The sequence below is a fragment of the Salmo salar genome, chromosome ssa16, assembly GCF_905237065.1.
Source record: "Salmo salar chromosome ssa16, Ssal_v3.1, whole genome shotgun sequence".
NCBI lineage: Eukaryota > Metazoa > Chordata > Actinopteri > Salmoniformes > Salmonidae > Salmo > Salmo salar.
Window position 1 is genome coordinate 94555576 of NC_059457.1, and position 19478 is coordinate 94575053.

Consider the following 19478-nt stretch of genomic DNA (forward strand, 5'->3'; position numbering starts at 1 on the left):
TAACACAACACACAGCATTAACACTGCATTAACACAACACACAGCATTAACACTGCATTAACACAACACACTGCATTAACACAACACACTGCATTAACACTGCATTAACACAACACACTGCATTAACACAACACACTGCATTAACACTGCATCAACACAACACACAGCATTAACACAACACACAGCATTAACACAACACACTGCATTAACACAACACACTGCATTAACACAACACACTGCATTAACACTGCATTAACACAACACACTGCATTAACACAACACACTGCATTAACACAACACACAGCATTAACACTGCATTAACACAACACACTGCATTAACACAACACACAGCATTAACACAACACACTGCATTAACACAACACACAGCATTAACACAACACACTGCATTAACACTGCATTAACACAACACACTGCATTAACACAACACACTGCTTTAACACTGCATTAACACAACACACAGCATTAACACAACACACTGCATTAACACAACACACTGCATTAACACAACACACAGCATTAACACTGCATTAACACAACACACTGCATTAACACAACACACAGCATTAACACAACACACTGCATTAACACAACACACAGCATTAACACTGCATTAACACAACACACTGCATTAACACTGCATTAACACAACACACTGCATTAACACAACACACTGCATTAACACAACACACAGCGATTAACACTGCATTAACACAACACACTGCATTAACACAACACACTGCATTAACACTGCATTAACACAACACACAGCATTAACACAACACACTGCATTAACACTGCATTAACACAACACACAGCATTAACACAACACACTGCATTAACACTGCATTAACACAACACACAGCATTAACACAACACACGCATTAACACAACACACAGCATTAACACAACACACTGCATTAACACAACACACTGCATTAACACCGCATTAACACAACACACAGCATTAACACAACACACTGCATTAACACAACACACAGCATTAACACTGCATTAACACAACACACTGCATTAACACAACACACTGCATTAACACTGCATTAACACAACACACAGCATTAACACAACACGCTGCGGTAACACTGCATTAACACAACACGCTGCATTAACACAACACACTGCATTAACACAACACACTGCATTAACACAACACACTGCATTAACACAACACACAGCATTAACACGGCATTAACACCACACACAGCATTAACACTGCATTAACACAACACACTGCATTAACACAACACACTGCATTAACACAACACGCTGCAGTAACACTGCATTAACACAACACACAGCATTAACACCGCATTAACACAACACACAGCATTAACACTGCATTAACACAACACACTGCATTAACACAACACACTGCATTAACACGGCATTAACACAACACACAGCATTAACACTGCATTAACACAACCGCTGCAGTAACACTGCATTAACACAACACACTGCATTAACACAACACACTGCATTAACACAACACACTGCATTAACACAACACACTGCATTAACACAACACACTGCATTAACACAACACACTGCATTAACACAACACACGGCATTAACACGGCGTTAACACAACACACTGCATTAACACAACACACTGCATTAACACAACACACTGCATTAACACAACACACGGCATTAACCCGGCATTAACACAACACACTGCATTAACACAACACATGGCATTAACACTGCATTAACACTGCATTAACACTGCATTAACACAACACGCTGCATTAACACACTGCATTAACACAACACACATCATTAACACCACACACTGCATTAACACAACACACAGCATTTACACAACACGCTGCGGTAACACTACACACTGCATTAACACAACACACAGCATTAACACTGCATTAACACTGCATTAACACTGCATTAACACAACACGCTGCATTAACACTGCATTAACACCACACACTGCATTAACACAGCACACTGCATTAACACAGCACACTGCATTAACACAGCACACTGCGTTAACACAGCACAATGCGTTAACACAGCACACTGCATTAACAACACACCAAACTGCATTAACACCACCCGCTGCATTAACACCACACACCGCATTAACACCACCCGCTGCATTAACACCACACGCAGCATTATCTTCCACACGCTACATTAACACCACACACTGCATTAACACCACACACTGCATTAACACACTGCATTAACACAACACGCTGCATTAACACGCTGCATTAACACAACACACTGCATTAACACACTGCATTAACACAACACACCGCATTAACCCACCGCATTAACCCACTGCATTAACACACCGCATTAACACACTGCATTAACACAACCCACTGCATTAGCACACTGCATTAACACACTGCATTAACACAACACACGGCATTAACACAACACACATCATTAACACCACACACTGCATTAACACACCATTAACACCACACGCTGCGTTAACACAACACGCTGCATTAACACTGCATTAACACAACACACGGCATTTACACAACACGCGGCATTAACACAACATGCTGCATTAACACAACACGCTGCATTAACACAACACGCTGCATTAACACAACACGCTGCATTAACACAACACACTGCATTGACACTGCATTAACACAACACGCTGCATTAACACAACACACGGCATTAACACAACACACGGCATTAACACAACACACATCATTAACACCACACACTGCATTAACACAACACGCTGCATTAACACAACACACATCATTAACACCACACACCGCATTAACCCAACACACAGCATTTACACAACACGCTGCATTAACACAACACACAGCATTAACACTGCATTAACACTGCATTAACACAACACGCTGCATTAACACTGCATTAACACAACACACTGCATTAACACAACACGCTGCATTAACACTGCGATTATCACCACACACTACATTAACACCACACACTGCATTAACACAGCACACTGCATTAACACGCACACTGCATTAACAACACACACTGCATTAACAACACAACAAACTGCATTAACACCACCGCTGCATTAACACCACACGCTGCATTAACACCACACGCTGCATTAACCCCACACGCTGCATTAACCCCACACAGTGCATTAACACCACACAGTGCATTAACACCACACACTGCGTTAACACCACACACTGCATTAACACGCTGCATTAACACAACACACTGCATTAACACACTGCATTAACACAACACACTGCATTAACCCACTGCATTAACCCACTGCATTAACACACTGCATTAACACACTGCATTAACACAACCCACTGCATTAGCACACCGCATTAACACACCGCATTAACACAACACACGGCATTAACACAACACACATCATTAACACCACACACTGCATTAACACACCATTAACACCACACGCTGCATTAACACAACACGCTGCATTAACACTGCATTAACACAACACACGGCATTTACACAACACGCGGCATTAACACAACATGCTGCATTAACACAACACGCTGCATTAACACAACACGCTGCATTAACACAACACGCTGCATTAACACAACACACTGCATTGACACTGCATTAACACAACACGCTGCATTAACACAACCACGGCATTAACACAACACACGGCATTAACACAACACACATCATTAACACCACACGCTGCATTAACACAACACGCTGCATTAACACAACACACATCATTAACACCACACACTGCATTAACACAACACACAGCATTTACACAACACGCTGCGTTAACACAACACACAGCATTAACACTGCATTAACACTGCATTAACACAACACGCTGCGTGTAACACTGCATTAACACAACACACTGCATTAACACAACACGCTGCATTAACACCGCATTATCACCACACACTACATTAACACCACACACTGCATTAACACAGCACACTGCATTAACACAGCACACTGCATTAACAACACACACTGCATTAACAACACAACAAAACTGCATTAACACCACACACTGCATTAACACCACACGCTGCATTAACACCACACGCTGCATTAACCCCACACGCTGCATTAACCCCACACAGTGCATTAACACCACACAGTGCATTAACACCACACACTGCATTAACACCACACACTGCATTAACACGCTGCATTAACACAACACGCTGCATTAACACCACACACTGCATTAACACCACACACTGCATTAACACCACACACTGCATTAACCCGATCTGTCCCCAGTTCTCACCGCTACGTATTCAGTGATAGACAGTCTCTCCTCGGGGATATCTCGGAGCTCCTTGTATTTGTCCTCAGTGAGCTCCAGGTCCCTGAGGCTGCGTCGCAGGTCTCCTGCCTTGTCACACAGCTGTCTGTTGGTCTCCTCCAGCTGCTTCTGCCTCAGTAGGATCACATCCATCTCCTGCTTCCTCAGAGCCTGCTGCTTCCTACAGGACAGACAGAGAACCCACACTTGACTCGAGGCAAATATCAAGGAGAGCTTCCTTTCCATGCCTGCTCGGAGGAACATCTTCCAATCCTTTAGAGTCTGGGTTCAGCAAGGTGTGTCGACCTCTACGACCATTACGACCGATCAGAGAGACTCTGTATCAGATATATTATTATGGCTAAAGGTTAGTCAAGGTCTCAGCTCTGTTCCTACCTGCTCTCATCCTGGGTGAGTTGGAGCTGTCTGTCCAGTCTCAGAGCCAGGACCTGTTAGTGAAGGTCTCAGCTCTGTTCTTACCTGCTCTCATCCTGGGTGAGTTGGAGCTGTCTGTCCAGTCTCAGAGCCAGGACCTGTTAGTGAAGGTCTCAGCTCTGTTCTTACCTGCTCTCATCCTGGGTGAGTTGGAGCTGTCTGTCCAGTCTCAGAGCCAGGACTTGTTTCTGGTGCAGGGCAACATTCAGCCTCTCCTCCAGCTCCTCCGTCTAGGGAACACAGAGCACAGAACAAGTAGTGTGATACATCAGCGTGTCACGAATGACCCTTTATTATAGTGCACTACTTCAGCCGGACAGGACAAACCCCGTTCTGGTGATATCTAGTATATAACCTGAATAAATCTAAAACGGCAGCACGTTTTTGGCCTCCTTTAGCAGTTTCTACCTGATTTTATTTATTTATTTTATTTCACCTTTATTTAACCAGGTAGGCTAGTTGAGAACAAGTCCTTTATTTAACCAGGTAGGCTAGTTGAGAACAAGTCCTTTATTTAACCAGGTAGGCCAGTTGAGAACAAGTCCTTTATTTAACCAGGTAGGCAAGTTGAGAACAAGTCCTTTATTTAACCAGGTAGGCTAGTTGAGAACAAGTCCTTTATTTAACCAGGTAGGCTAGTTGAGAACAAGTCCTTTGTTTAACCAGGTTAGGCTAGTTGAGAACAAGTCCTTTATTTAACCAGGTAGGCTAGTTGAGAACAAGTCCTTTTATTTAACCAGGTAGGCTAGTTGAGAACAAGTCCTTTATTTAACCAGGTTAGGCTAGTTGAGAACAAGTCCTTTATTTAACCAGGTAGGCTAGTTGAGAACAAGTCCTTTATTTAACCAGGTAGGCTAGTTGAGAACAAGTCCTTTATTTAACCAGGTTAGGCTAGTTGAGAACAAGTCCTTTATTTAACCAGGTAGGCTAGTTGAGAACAAGTCCTTTATTTAACCAGGTAGGCTAGTTGAGAACAAGTCCTTTATTTAACCAGGTAGGCTAGTTGAGAACAAGTCCTTTATTTAACCCGTTAGACCAGTTGAGAACAAGTTCTCATTTTACAACTGCGACCTGGCCAAGATAAAGCAAAGCAGTTCGACACAAACAACAACACAGAGTTACACATGGAGTAAAACAAACATACAGTCAATAATACAGTAGAAAATAAGTCTATATACAATGTGAGCAAATGAGGTGAGATAAGGGAGGTAAAGGCAAAAAAAGGCCATGGTGGCAAAGTAAATACAATATAGCAAGTAAAACACTGGAATGGTAGATTTGTAGTGGAAGAGGTGCAAAGTAGAAATACTGGGGTGCAAAGGAACAAAATAAATAAATAAATACAGTAGAGGAAGAGGTAGCTGTTTGGGCTAAATTATAGATGGGCTATGTACAGGTGCAGGGATCTGTGAGCTGCTCTGACAGCTGGTGCTTAAAGCTAGTGAGGGAGATATGAGTCTCCAGTTTCAGAGATTTTTGCAGTTCGTTCCAGTCATTGGCAGCAGAGAACTGGAAGGAGAGACGACCAAAAGAGGAATTGGCTTTGGGGGTGACCAGTGAGACATACCTGCTGGAGCGCGTGCTACGAGTGGATGCTGCTATGGTGACCAGCGAGCGGAGATAAGGTGGGACTTTACCTAGCTGAGACTTGTAGATGACCTGGAGCCTGTGATTAACTACAATACCATGAGAAATGCACGTTGAAAGGACAGGTTGTGGTTGGAGCTAAAAGACTAGGACTAAAAAAACAACAGGTAAACTAATTGGAAATTATCCTGGGTCTGTAAAATGTATATAGGTTCACAACTTTTGTGAAACAACACAGTTAAAATGTGTTTACGGCAAATAGAAATCAAACTGGACGGTGTTCAGGAGATAGATGGGAGGGTTGAGGGGAGCTGAAGGATGGGACTGGATGGAGCTGAAGGATGGGACTGGACGGTGTTCAGGAGATAGATGGGAGGGTTGAGGGGAGCCCTGAAGGATGGGACTGGATGGTGTTCAGGAGATAGATGGGAGGGGGGAAGAAAAGGCAGCCAACAAGTACTCAGCAAGATTGTTGGAAAAATAATTCCAGGTGAAGCTGGTTGAGAGAATGCCAATTGTGTGCAAAGCTGTCATCAAGGCAAAGGGTGGCTACTTTGAAGAATCTAAATATATTTTGATTTGTTTTAACACTTTATGAGTAAATGTTTTTTTTTTACTTTGGCTGACATGGGGCTAGTTGATCTGGACATTTCTGACAAGTTATAAATATCTCTCTATGGTCTGTAATGACGGACATGACAAGAGGACCTGATGATGCACTACCCAATTTAGACATTACACCTTGTGTATTCTACTATTAAAACCTTCCCTGTGGCTCAGTTGGTAAAGCATGGTGTTTGCAACGCCAGCATGGTGTTTGCAACGCCAGGGTTGTGGGTTTGATTCCCACGGGGGGCCAGTACAAAAAAAAATATATGCATGAAATGAAAATGAAATGTATGTATTCACTACTGTAAGTCGCTCTGGATAAGAGCGTCTGCTAAATGACAAAAAAATGTTTAAAAAAAAAGTTAAACTGTCAAGAGTAAACCCAGAGCAGGACAGATGGGGTTTTTTTGTTATGTCACATGCTCCATAGACAACAAGTGTAGACGTAACAGTGAAATGCTTACTTACAGGTCATTTCCCAAACAATGCACAGTTAAAGATAACATGAATGAGATCCTCGCTAACTAATTAACTTACCTTTGTCAAGTGGGTCCACTTTCTGTTATCTATGATGAGATTTTTCTGCGACATCTCTATTTTCAACAGCTGAAGGTTGTGCAGGAGCTCCTTCCTCTCGATGAGTTGTCGGGTGACTTTCTGGGTCCCCGGTGCGGTCTCGTTCGTCTGAAGACGAGATGTCTTCCGTGGGCACCGTGGTCTCCAGACTCAACTCTTCCGACTCCTCTTAGCGAGCTGGAGATGTTCACCGATGGGTTTTTCTGCTTCTTCGGAGGCATTTTGAAGCTAGATTTTTTTTTAAACGTTCACTACTTGTTTTACAAAGCGAGGTAGCTATCTGCTTTTGTCAGCTAACTACTAGCATATACCTTTAGTATTACCGAAGATTTGGGAAGGATTAGCGAACTCAAGAGTTTCAAGGACATTAAGGTGTTAGTTAGCCTAGTTACATGATTGCAGTTAGCTAAAGACGTCGACTGTTGCACGACATGTTAACTGGTAACTAGCTCTTTATCTGTGGTTACATTAACCGTTAGCTAGTGTACAGTACTAGTGGTTACCTAGTTATAGTTAGCTAACGTCGAACTGTTTGGAAAAGTTCACTGTTCAACAGGTAGCTTCCTAGCTAGTTGGCTAATTCCGTAACAAATTATTCGTTTTTGTCATATCCATAAATTCAAATTGTTCGTTTTTTTTGCACTTATCTTCGCGAAAACAACCCTAAATGTTTTGGTGGTCGCTGTTTTTATTAATTTCAACGGTCCCGCTCCGAGCCGCATAGCAACCGCCACTAGCGGATCACAAACAAACAAAACGGAAGTGACAAAAACGGAAGTCACGTAGATTGTTTGCAACCACATAAAAATGTCCGCCGGGAAACAGCAACATTTAATAATTATTTATTCACCTGTTATAGCGCTATTTATTACATAAAGAATCTCAAAGCCGCTTTAAAGAAACAAAACAAGACATTAATGATGATTGACGGTTAGTAGAAAATTCATGGCTTGGTGGTCATCTCAGGGAGGTGGAGAATCGGGGAGAGAAAGTCCAGGGGGCAGGCAGGCAGCATGGTTTTCTTCTTCGAGGTTTTATTGGTGAACTACATCCAAAAAATGGTGTATTGCCACCACCTACTGGGTGGGGTGAAAACAAAACTTTAACCACAAAAAAATAATAACTAATAATAATAACTAATGTAAACATATTTTAATCCCAGAAATAGTTCATCTACATTAACAATGAGTATCGACCTTTCTTGACTTACTTTCAACTTGTGCAGTTCCGATTTATCACCAATGCTATAAAATGACACAGAGTCCACTTTCTTCACATTAAGGATTGCTGGTTCCTGCTGTTTGGGATTCTAGTCTGTGGTGAAGGCTCCAATGCAGGCATACCATTCTGCAATACCGCCGGACCTTCAAATATACTCACTCTTACAACCCCCTTTTTGATAGCCTCTGCATAGGAGACACTCAACTGCCCTAGATTTTAGCAACCTCAGTCTCTTTTTCACCTTACTTTCGGGAACTCCAATGATTAGCCTTCATGCTCCCCCCACCACACAGTCCTTGTCCATTCTCTTCTACTAGAATTTAGCATCTCATACATAGTGGTGTTTCATGGCTAAAAAAATCCTATAGAGACTCCAGGTTGACCCCCTAGACAGGTGTCCTCCCTAGACAAATGTCCTCCCTAGATGCCTGTCCTCCCCTAGAGCAGGTGTCCTCCCTAGACAGGTGTCCTACCCCTAGACAGGTGTCCTCCTAGATAAGATGTCCCTCCTAGGCAGGTGTCCTCCCCTAGACAGGTGTCCTCCCTAGATAAGGTGTCCTCCCTAGACAGGTGCCACTCCCTAGACAGGTGTCCTCCCTAGACAGGTGTCCTCCCCTAGACAGGTGTCCTCCCTAGACAGGTTCCTCCCTAGACGTCCTGTCACTCCCTGGGACAGATGTCCTCCCCTAGACAGGTGTCCTCCTAGAACAGGTGTCCTCCTAGACAGGTGTCCTCCATTATATTCATCAGCTTGTTTGATGTCCAACAGACATTTATTCTGTTCCTCAGAAACACACAAGAAATCTGAACTAACCCACTTCTCATTCTCATCACTGATTGACTTTACTCAATGCTTTTGCCATAATTTTGGACTGTTTCGAAAACGGGTTCCAAAATCAGGCATATGCCGCTCTTTCAAATCAAATGACATATTATTGGTCACATTCACACAAATTTGTATTATTATTATTGCAGCAATAATACCAATATTACATATCAATACAGGGACATTCCTGTGAATACAATAAAACGTTTAAAAAAACCACCACGCATTAAGGCATAAACCCTAGATGTATTTAAACCATGGGATTGATGATTCTGCGTATTGGCCATTGTGAGGCTTTGGTCCACTGTCGGCCATAATTGCCTCCTCAGTAGGCGAGTCTTCCATTGGAATGAATGTAATTCTACAGTATTTCAATTAAAGATGCACTATCAGAAATTCGCTCCACCATTTCCTGGTTGTTAACATTAGAATATGTCATTCCTCATATTTCAGTTTATGTGACAAAACAAGCAAGTCATAGTGTAGAGAATCATTGTAGCATCTAAACCGCTGTGAAATATTAGCAATAACCAACATGTTTTATTTTCAGCTTTGTTTGAAGCTGGTGTACAAAACCTAAAGTAAAGGGACACAAAACGAAACTTTACAGGAAGCATAGAAATAGCACACATAGGACACATCTACTGATTCTTGACTTGCTTTCAATGAGGAATGACAGATCTATAACACGCGATTTCTATGTGTGAATTTGGGTGGGGTATTCCAAAAATGTATATTTGCCGCTTTAAATGTTTCGTGACAAAAGTATTTAAGTATTTTCCTGTTCTAGTGGGGACAATAACATATGTAATCTAAAACAATTATACTTGAAAGGAAAATGTTTTAATATTTTTTATTTATTTTTGCGTTTCGCTCTGGGCACAATATAATTTAAAAGTATGCATTAAGGTGTCTGTAATAGAGTCAACGTGGCAAAAAAAAACAATGTAGAATATTTAGCTAGCAGCCTCCATGGAAATTAAGCTATTAATTGTGCTAATTTTGTTAGCATTCCTGATAATAGCAGCTATATTAGGTTTTTAGCAGGTTTTTTGGCTCCTTTCAATAGATTCCCAATATGTTTCACAACTTGGAAAGCATTATTTAAAACAAAAATGTAAAAAAAAAATGTATTTGCTACATGTCTGATATTTGAATTGGATATAATGTGGATTAGTTTTATTATTATTATTTTTTAATAATTTCTTTGCCGAATACCTCTGACTGTTATGTTTATGTTTTAAAATGTTACTGTTAATAAAATGTTAAATTTTAAAATAATAACTAATAATAATAATAAAATATTTTTACAACGGTGGGGGAGTGCCAAGGCATGAGGCACAGTGAATTCAACTTACAGCGCCCCCCTAATAGTCATCTAGTGTATATACTTGAACCACTCGAGTAGGACTCCAGGTGAACTTTAAACTCAGTTGGTAGTTTTAGGGTCATTTCCGGTTCTAAATTCTCTTTGCATTTAACGTTGTTTTACTATGTATTGACGTAGGAAAAATAACATATTTTTTCGCTATATTGGTGAACGTGAGACGGTCTTCCGTACAAAATTGTTAAGTGCCCAGAACATTAATCCCGGAACAAATAAAAGTTTTGCCTCTGCATCAGCACGACTCCATACTGGCGTTGACCGTTTTCAACGTGACCTTTCGACATTTTTCGATAAGCACGGATGAAATTGAATTCAGACTGACACAAATGTAAGACATTCAGTTGGAATACTACCTGGATGATATGATCCATTTCTGTCACTTGTTGGAGTGGACCTTAATAAGTGCTTGTGTCAATTTATTTTTCGTGATTACGGAACAACAAACACGCTTCTAACTTGTCTGCGTATCGTCGAACGGTATTTCCTCCTCTCCTCGCCGGCCAGTTCTGGGACTTTAATATAAACGCCGTGGTATCAACATCTTGACTCCATATATGCATCTCAAACCATTGAAATGATGAGGTTTCTCACCACACCGCTTTTGAACGAGTTGCGGCGGCGTCTCCCGCTGGTATCTACTGTCGCAAATAAACATCTACCGAATCACCAGCCTTCTCCCCACCCCACCATTCTGGCAACCCCACGCCGGCCTCTCTATACTAGGGCCCCACGCCAAGAAAAGATGAACCCCTCCCTCAGTCTAAAGCAGGATCAGACTGAAGAGAAACTGGACCTGGACATGAAGTCTGTGATGAGTTGCAGGTCCCAGGGGTGGAGGAGGAGGAGGAGGAGAACGAGGTGAGGGAGGGGAGGTGGTGATTGTGCTGCTGGGGTGTAACAGGGCAGGAGGAGATCTCACCACTGGAGAGCCACCAGAGAGCTGTTAGTGATGTGGCGTCATGCCGGGGAAGCTGGTGCCAGAGACCATGACTGACGAAGAGCTGGGCATCCTGGCGGAGCTACAAACCAAATCCTCCAAGAAGAAGTACCTGGAGCCAACTAGCCGTCAAGGAGGGCCACAAGAAAAGCCACAAGCAGAAGCAGGAGGAAGAAAAGAAGGCAGAGAGGAGTGAGAGGATTCAGGGAGGACAAACAGTATCAGGCCTCAGGTGTCCTCAGAGGAGGAGGAGAAGAGGAGGGGGAACTGAAGGGAACACCCTTTCTGCTCCAGTTTTGGGGTCGTTCCTGGATAAGCTGCTGGGCTGGAGGTCAGCCCAGGCCATGGTGTTCGGACAGCCACTGGTGTTTGAAATATGTCCCTACGAACAGCAGATGACCCGTCAGGAGGTGGAAAACACTGTGTCCCGTAGCTGATGGAGAGTGGAGGGTGGAACAACGACGAGCTGCGGCCCCTTCCACCTGCACTTCTGTAACTTAGGACGGCGCGACCGCGAGGGGAGCTAAGGTTCGGTACGTGCCGAGGCCTGGGAGCGTCTCCTCGTCACCTCCACGGAGCGACGTCAAGTGGACCTGTTCCCCCGGGGATGCACCTGGTCTACCTGACGGCTGACTCCCCTAACCGTCACTCCATTCGACAAACAGCTCTGGTGCCATATGTGGGCTCCATGGTGGACCGCTCCATCCAATCTGGGCTCTCCTTGGCCACGCCAGCGTCTGAAGCTTTGAACACGGCACGTCTGCCGCTGGATGACTTCACTCCAATGGGAGACGGAGCGCAAAACCTGACCCTGGATCAGATGGTACGCATTCTGCTGACCTGAAGGAGCGAGGGAGGTGGGAGAGGCCCTGGAGCACGTACCCAAGAGGAAACATGATGGATTCTACCAGGAGAAACCCCAGCAGGACAGAGACAGAGGACTCGGATAAGGACAGGAGGTTTTTTAGTGGCAGAACCAGAGGAGACACGGGGTTCAGGGGCTGGGGACAGAGACTTTGTGATAGAACATTCAGAAGTGGGGACAGAGAGAGGTCATATTTTGTAGGAGAGACAGTGTATTGAAGAGATTGACAGTGATGGATCTAATCAGGACTGGGGACAGAGGAGACAGGGACAGAGACAGAGACAGATCCAGGATCAGTTTGGGGACAGAGTAGACAGAGGAGGGAAACTAGACAGTGATAGGATCAATTCAGGGACTGCGGGACAGAGAAGGGAGACAGAGCAATCAGAACTGGGGACAGAGAGACAGAGAGGAAGGAGGAGTGGAGACAGAGACAGAATGAATGTTGTGGTCAGAGAGAGAGGATCCACTACTGGCAGACATAAGGACATTGCATTCAGTAGCAGGGACAGAGGAGACAGGGACAGAGATATACGAGGAGAGGCAGGAGACATACGGACAGTGGCTAGTGGCAGAGACAGGTAACAGTCAGTAAGGAAGCAGGACCCCACAGGGGATTCAGAACAGGCAGAGAACACGCAGACCACCACCAGGCTACGGACCTCACTAAAAAGCAACGATGGAGGATCGGAACAGTACAGCCAGGCGGGAAGAAATGGAGGAGAGGAAGAGCAACCAGACATTTCTCCCCTCTAGATATCTTCCGTTTCACCATGTTGTGTTTTCACTGGATTCAGAAAACTGATGAAAAAGCACTTTAAATGCAGCCAGGAACATTAAACATTTTGATGAGCAACTCAATGAGCTGTTAATGTTAAGAATCTTTGACGTATTGAATACTTCGGTGTCCAATGTACCACTGAAAAGTACATATAAACGAATGCGATGTGTTTGTCCCAGCATGTTTTAGAGCTAAAAAAAAAAGAAAATAACTAGAGAACATTTTCATGTACAAAAGGATCATTTCTCTCAAATCTTTTTACAAATTTGTTTACATCCCTGTTAGTGAGCATTTCTTATTTGTCAAGATGTCCATCCACCTGACAGGTGTGGCATATCGTAAAGCTGAATAAACAGCATGGTGGGTACACAGTTGCACCCTCGTGTCGGGGGACAATAAAGACATTTGCTTGCAACAGCTCGGTGGACGATTCCTGCAGTCAAATGCGTGCACAACTGCACTCTCCCTCAAAACTTGAGGACATCTGTGGCCATTGAGCTGTGTGACAAAACTGTACATTTTATTAAAAGTGGCCCTGAGGGCGTGTGCAGTGGGCACTGACTGCAGTGAATATTCCAACTGAGCTGGCTGGATATTTTAATGTTATGTTTATATTTAACCACAAAACATGTAATTCAAATATATTGTCTAGTTTTCCAAAGTTTAAACCATTTACCTCGGTTTAACTTCCATTCATCCTGTATTCAACGTTATGATGGACAGATTCTCACTAAACTTAAGTAATAGATTTAACAAATTAATTCTGGTCTCTGACATGAAAGAATGAAAATCTTTACAAAGAGAAAAATGGTCAACAACAAACGGTGCACAAAAAAATACATTAATCTTATTTTCTTTAATCTAATTAAGCACGTTTTCTTTAAAAGTTAAAATGTTTCAGTCTCTAAATTGGGACAATGCCTTCTGAAAGGGACAGTATTCATACCCTTTGACCTGAATTCAAAACGGATTTAATTTATATTTTTTCTCTCACTTATCTACACACAATGCTCCATAATGACTTGTGAAAATGTGTTTAGAAATTTTAAAGTAAATGTGTTGAAAATGGAAATAGCTAAAATATTCTAAAATGTATTCACACCCAAAACTACAAGTCAAAATCTACATCTTCCTTGACGAGTTATGCAAGACAGTGGATGTTACTGAGTGGCCTGATAGTTTTAAACCCAAACTCTACTTGAACATCTAAGCAGAAAGACCCCAAAATGGCTGTTTTAGCAATGGGATCAACAACCAATTTTGAATAATTCTCACCCATCTACAAGCACAATACCCCATAATGACAAAGTGAAAGAACATGTTTGGTCAATACTTTGTGAACATCTTCTGGCAGCGACTAAAGCTGGAGTCTTTCCGTAATTCTTAAGATCTTTCGCCTGTATTTGATTGCAACATTTTGCCCGTTATTCTTTTCAAAATCATTCAAGCTCTGTCAAATTGGTTGTTTGATCGTTGCTAGACAACCATTTCTAAGTCTTTCTATAGATTCTGAAGTCTGATTTAATCAAAACTGTAACTAGACCACTCAGGAACATTCACTGCCTCTGCAGTAATAACTCCAGTGTAGATTTGGCTTGTGTTTTCAGATTATTATCGTGAGAAAGGTGAATTAATCTCCCAGTGTTGGGTACGAACGCAGATGGAACCAGTTTTCCCTCTAGGATTTGCCTGTGCTTGGCTCCAGTCCGTTTATTTTTTATCCCGAAAAACTCCCCAGTCCTTAACGATGACAAAGCATACCCCGCCTAACATGATGCAGCCACCACTATGCTTGAAAATATGGAGAGTGGTACTCAGTAATGTGTTGCATTGGATTTGCCTTAAACATGGGCACTTTGTATTCAGGACAAAAGTACATTTTTGCCACATTTTTGCAGTGATTACTTTAGTGCCTTGTTGCCAAATAGGATTATGTTTTGGAATATTTTTATTGGTCTGTACAGACTTCCTTCTTTTCCCTCTGTCATTTAGGGGTTAGTATTGTGGAGTAACTACAATGTTTGTTAATCCATCCTCAGTTTTCTCCTATCACAGCCATTCAACTCCCTTGTAACTGTTTTAAAGTCACCATTGGCCTCATGGTGAAATCCCTGAGCAGTTTCTCTTGCCTCTCTCGGCAACTGAGTTGTAGGAACGTCTGTATCTTTGGTGACTGGGTGTATTGATACTCCAACCAAAGTGTAATTAACACCTTCACCTTATGCTCAAAAGGGGATATTTAATTTTGACCCAATCTACAATAGGTGGCCCTTCTTTGGAAAGTCATTGGAAAACCTCCCTGGTCTTTGGGTGAATCTGTTTGAAATTCTCGTCTGAGGATTCCTTAGAGATAATACACAGATTATCACAGATCAATTCAATAAATATAACACTCGAATAAAAAACCTGATGCTGAAATCAATCATACTGCTGGGGAGGCGGTAGCCTAGTGGTTAGAGTGTAGGAGTACCAGGTAGCCTGGTGGTTAGAGTGTAGAGAACCGCAGGTAGCCTAGTGGTTAGAGTGTAGGGTGAGCACCACAGGTAGCCTGGTGTTAGAGTGTAGCAACCAGTGACAGGTAGCCCCTAGTGGTTAGAGCGTTGCCAGTAACTAGCAGGTAGCCTAGTGGTTAGAGCGTTGGGCCAGCAGTAACCAGCAGGTGGCCTAGTGGTTAGAGAGCGTTGGGCCAGCAATCCAGCAGGTAGCCTAGTGGTTAGAGCGTTGGACCAGTAACCAGCAGGTAGCCTAGTGGTTAGAGCGTTGGGCCAGTAACCAGCCAGGTACCTAGTGGTTAGAGCGTTGGGCACAGTAACCAGCAGGTAGCCTAGTGGTTAGAGCGTTGGGCCAGTAACCAGCAGGTAGCCTAGTGGTTAAGCGTTGGACACAGTAACCAGCAGGTAGCCTCTAGTGTTAGAGCGTTGGGCCAGTAAACCACAGGTAGCCTAGTGGTGAGTGCTTAGGGTGACCACGGTAGCCTAGTGGTTAGAGCGTTGGACCAGTAACCAGCAGATAGCCTAGTGGTTAGAGCGTTGGGCCAGTAAATCAGCAGTAGCCTAGTGGTTAGAGCGTTGGGCCAGTAAAACCCGGCAGGTAGCCCAGTGGTTAGAGCGTTGGGCCAGTAACCAGCAGGTAGCCTAGTGGTTAGAGCGTTGGGCCAGTAACCCGGCAGGTAGCTCAGTGGTTAGAGCGTTGGGCCAGTAACCAGCAGGTAGCCATATAGTGTGTTAAGCGTTGGGCCAGCAAACAGCAGATAGCCCAGTGGTTAGAGCGTTGAGCCAGTAACCAGCAGGTAGCCTAGTGGTATAGAGCCGTTGGGCCAGTAACCAGCAGGTAGCCTAGTGGTTAGAGCGTTGGCCAGTAACCAGCAGGTAGCCTAGGTTAGAAGCGTTGGGCCAGTAACCAGCAGGTAGCCCTAGTGGTTAGAGCTAGGCAATCGTAACCAGGGTAGCCTAGTGGTTAAGAGCGTTGGCCCAGTAAACAGCAGGTAAGCCTAGTGGTTAGAGCGTTGGGCCAGTAAACCAGCAGGTAGCCTAGTGGTTAGGAGCGTAATTGGGCCAGTAACCAGCAGGTAGCCTAGTGGTTAGAGCGTTGGACCAGTAACCAGCAGGTAGCCTAGTGGTTAGAGCGTTGGGCCAGTAAAACAGCAGGTAGCCTAGTGGTTAGAGCGTTGGGCCAGTAACCAGCAGGTAGCCTAGTGGTTAGAGCGTTGGCCAGTAACCAGCGTACGCCTAGTGGTTAGCTGAAGCTAGTCCCAACGGTCTCCTACAATGTTTCCTTTCCTCATCTCCCTCCCTTATGAATGACCTCTGTCAGGTCTGGTGCCAACCTCTCTCAAAGAGTTAAACAACCAGGTGAGGGGAGTTCCTTACTAATTATTAGTAACCTAGACAAACCAGGTGAGGGGAGTTCCTTACTAATTGCTGCTTCCAGATAACCAGGTGAGAGCGTTCCTTACTAATTAGTAACCAAGACAACCAGGACAGGGGCAGTTCCTTCCACTCAAAATTTGGTAACCCACAGCGTGGGAGTCCCTTACTAATTAAGTGACCTAGACAACCAGGTGAGGGAGTTCCTTACTAATTAGTAACCTAGACAACCAGGGTGAGGGAGCCCTTACTAATTGAGTGACCGAGCAACCAGTGAGGGTTCCTTTACTAATTGGCTTAACCTGACAACCAGGTGAGGGGAGTTTCCTTACTAATTAGTAACCTAGACAAACCAGGTGAGAGGATTTCCCTTACTAATTAATAACCTGAACCAACCAGGTAGAGACGGTTTTCCTTACTAGTCAGTAACCTAGACAACCAGGTGAGGGGAGTTCTTACTAATTAGTAACCTAGACGAACCGGTGAGGACAGTTTCATACTAATTAGTAAACTAGACAACCAGGTGAGGACAGTTCCTTACTAATTCAGGCTACCTAGACAACCAGGGTGAGGACAGTTCCTTACTGGTATTAGACCCTAGACAACCAGGTGAGTACAGTTCACTTACTAATTAGTAACCTAGACGACCAGGTGAGGACAGTTCCTTACTAATTAGTAACCTAGACAACCAGGTGAGGACAGTTCCTTACTAATTAGTAACCTAGACGTAAAATTGTGGTGAGGGACAGTTCCCTTACTAATTAGTAACCTAGACGACCAGGTGAAGGGCAGTTCCAATAATTAGTAACCTAGACAACCAGGGTGAAGGGAGTTCCTACTACCAAGTAACCTAGACAACCAGGTGAGGACAGTTCCTTACTAAATTAGTAACCTAGATAAATCAGGTGAAGGAGTCTTTTGCACACCAATAAACCTAGACAACCAGGTGAGGGGAGTCTCTTTACTAATTAGTAACCTAGACAACCAGGTGAGGGAAGAATCTCATTAATTAGTAACCTAGACAAATCAGGTGAGAGGAGTTCCTTACTAATTAGTGTTCAAGACAACCAGGTGAGGGACAGTTCCTTACTAATTAGTAACCAGACAACCAGGGTGAGGACAGTTCCTTACTAATTAGTAACCTAGACAACCAGGTGAGGGGCAGTTCCTTGTACTAATTAGTAACTAGACAACCAGGTGAGGACAGTTCTCATTTCACCAGTAAATCAGACGACCAGGTGAGGGACAGTTCCTTACTTTCAATTAGCAAAAACCTAGTCAACCAGGTGAGGACAGTTCCTTACTAATTAGCAACCTAGACGACCAGGTGAGGGACAGTTCCGCTTTAATTAGTAACTCCAGACGACCAGTGAGGGCAGTTCCTTACTAATTAGTAACCTAGACAACCAGGGTGAAGGGAGTTCCTTACTAATTAGTAACCTAGACAACCAGGTGAGGGGACAGTTCCACTAATTAGTAACCCAGACAACCACAGGTGAAGGGAGTTCTTACTAATTAGCAACCTAGACAACCAGGTGAGGGAGTCCTTACTAATTAGTAACCTAGACAACCAGGTGAGGGGCAGTTCCTTACTAATTAGTAACCTAGACAAACTAGGTGAGGGGAGTTCCTTTACTAATTAGTAACCTAGACAACCATAGAGGGCAGTTCCTTACTAATTAGTAACCCAGACAACTAGGTGAGGGCAGTTCCTTACTAATTAGTAACCCAGACAACCAGGTGAGGGACAGTTCCTTACCACCTAGTAAAACCTAGACGACCAGGTGAGGACAGTTCCTTACTAATTAGTAAACTCTAGACAAACTAGGTGAGGGTACAGTTCTTAATAATTAGTAACCTAGACAACCAGGTGAGGGCAGTTCTTTACTAATGCTAGTAACTCAGAACAACCAGGTGAGGACAGTTCCCTTACTAATTAGTAACCTAGACGCATCAGGTGAGGGAGTCCCTTACTAATTAGTAACCCAGACAACCAGGTGAGTGGCAGTTCCTCACTACCTGCAACCTAGACTCACCAGGTGAGGGCAGTTCCTTACTAATTAGTGACCCAAATTCATCAGT

The 19478-nt window shown here is 43.5% G+C and overlaps 1 protein-coding gene and 1 pseudogene across 1 annotated transcript in view; one reads left to right on the forward strand and one right to left on the reverse strand.

Annotated features, from left to right (window-relative positions):
- LOC106575023 (progesterone-induced-blocking factor 1) overlaps nucleotides 1-7734 on the reverse strand; it is a 70237-nt gene extending 62503 nt beyond the window's left edge. The window contains 4 exon segments of the mRNA XM_045696742.1: nucleotides 4289-4487; nucleotides 4871-4971; nucleotides 7475-7621; nucleotides 7705-7734. Of these exon segments, the coding sequence (XP_045552698.1) occupies nucleotides 4289-4487; nucleotides 4871-4971; nucleotides 7475-7621; nucleotides 7705-7734 (477 nt within the window).
- A 4172-nt stretch (nucleotides 7735-11906) lies between these two features.
- LOC123727737 (tRNA methyltransferase 10 homolog C-like) lies at nucleotides 11907-12834 on the forward strand (annotated as a pseudogene).
- Nucleotides 12835-19478: the final 6644 nt, after the last annotated feature.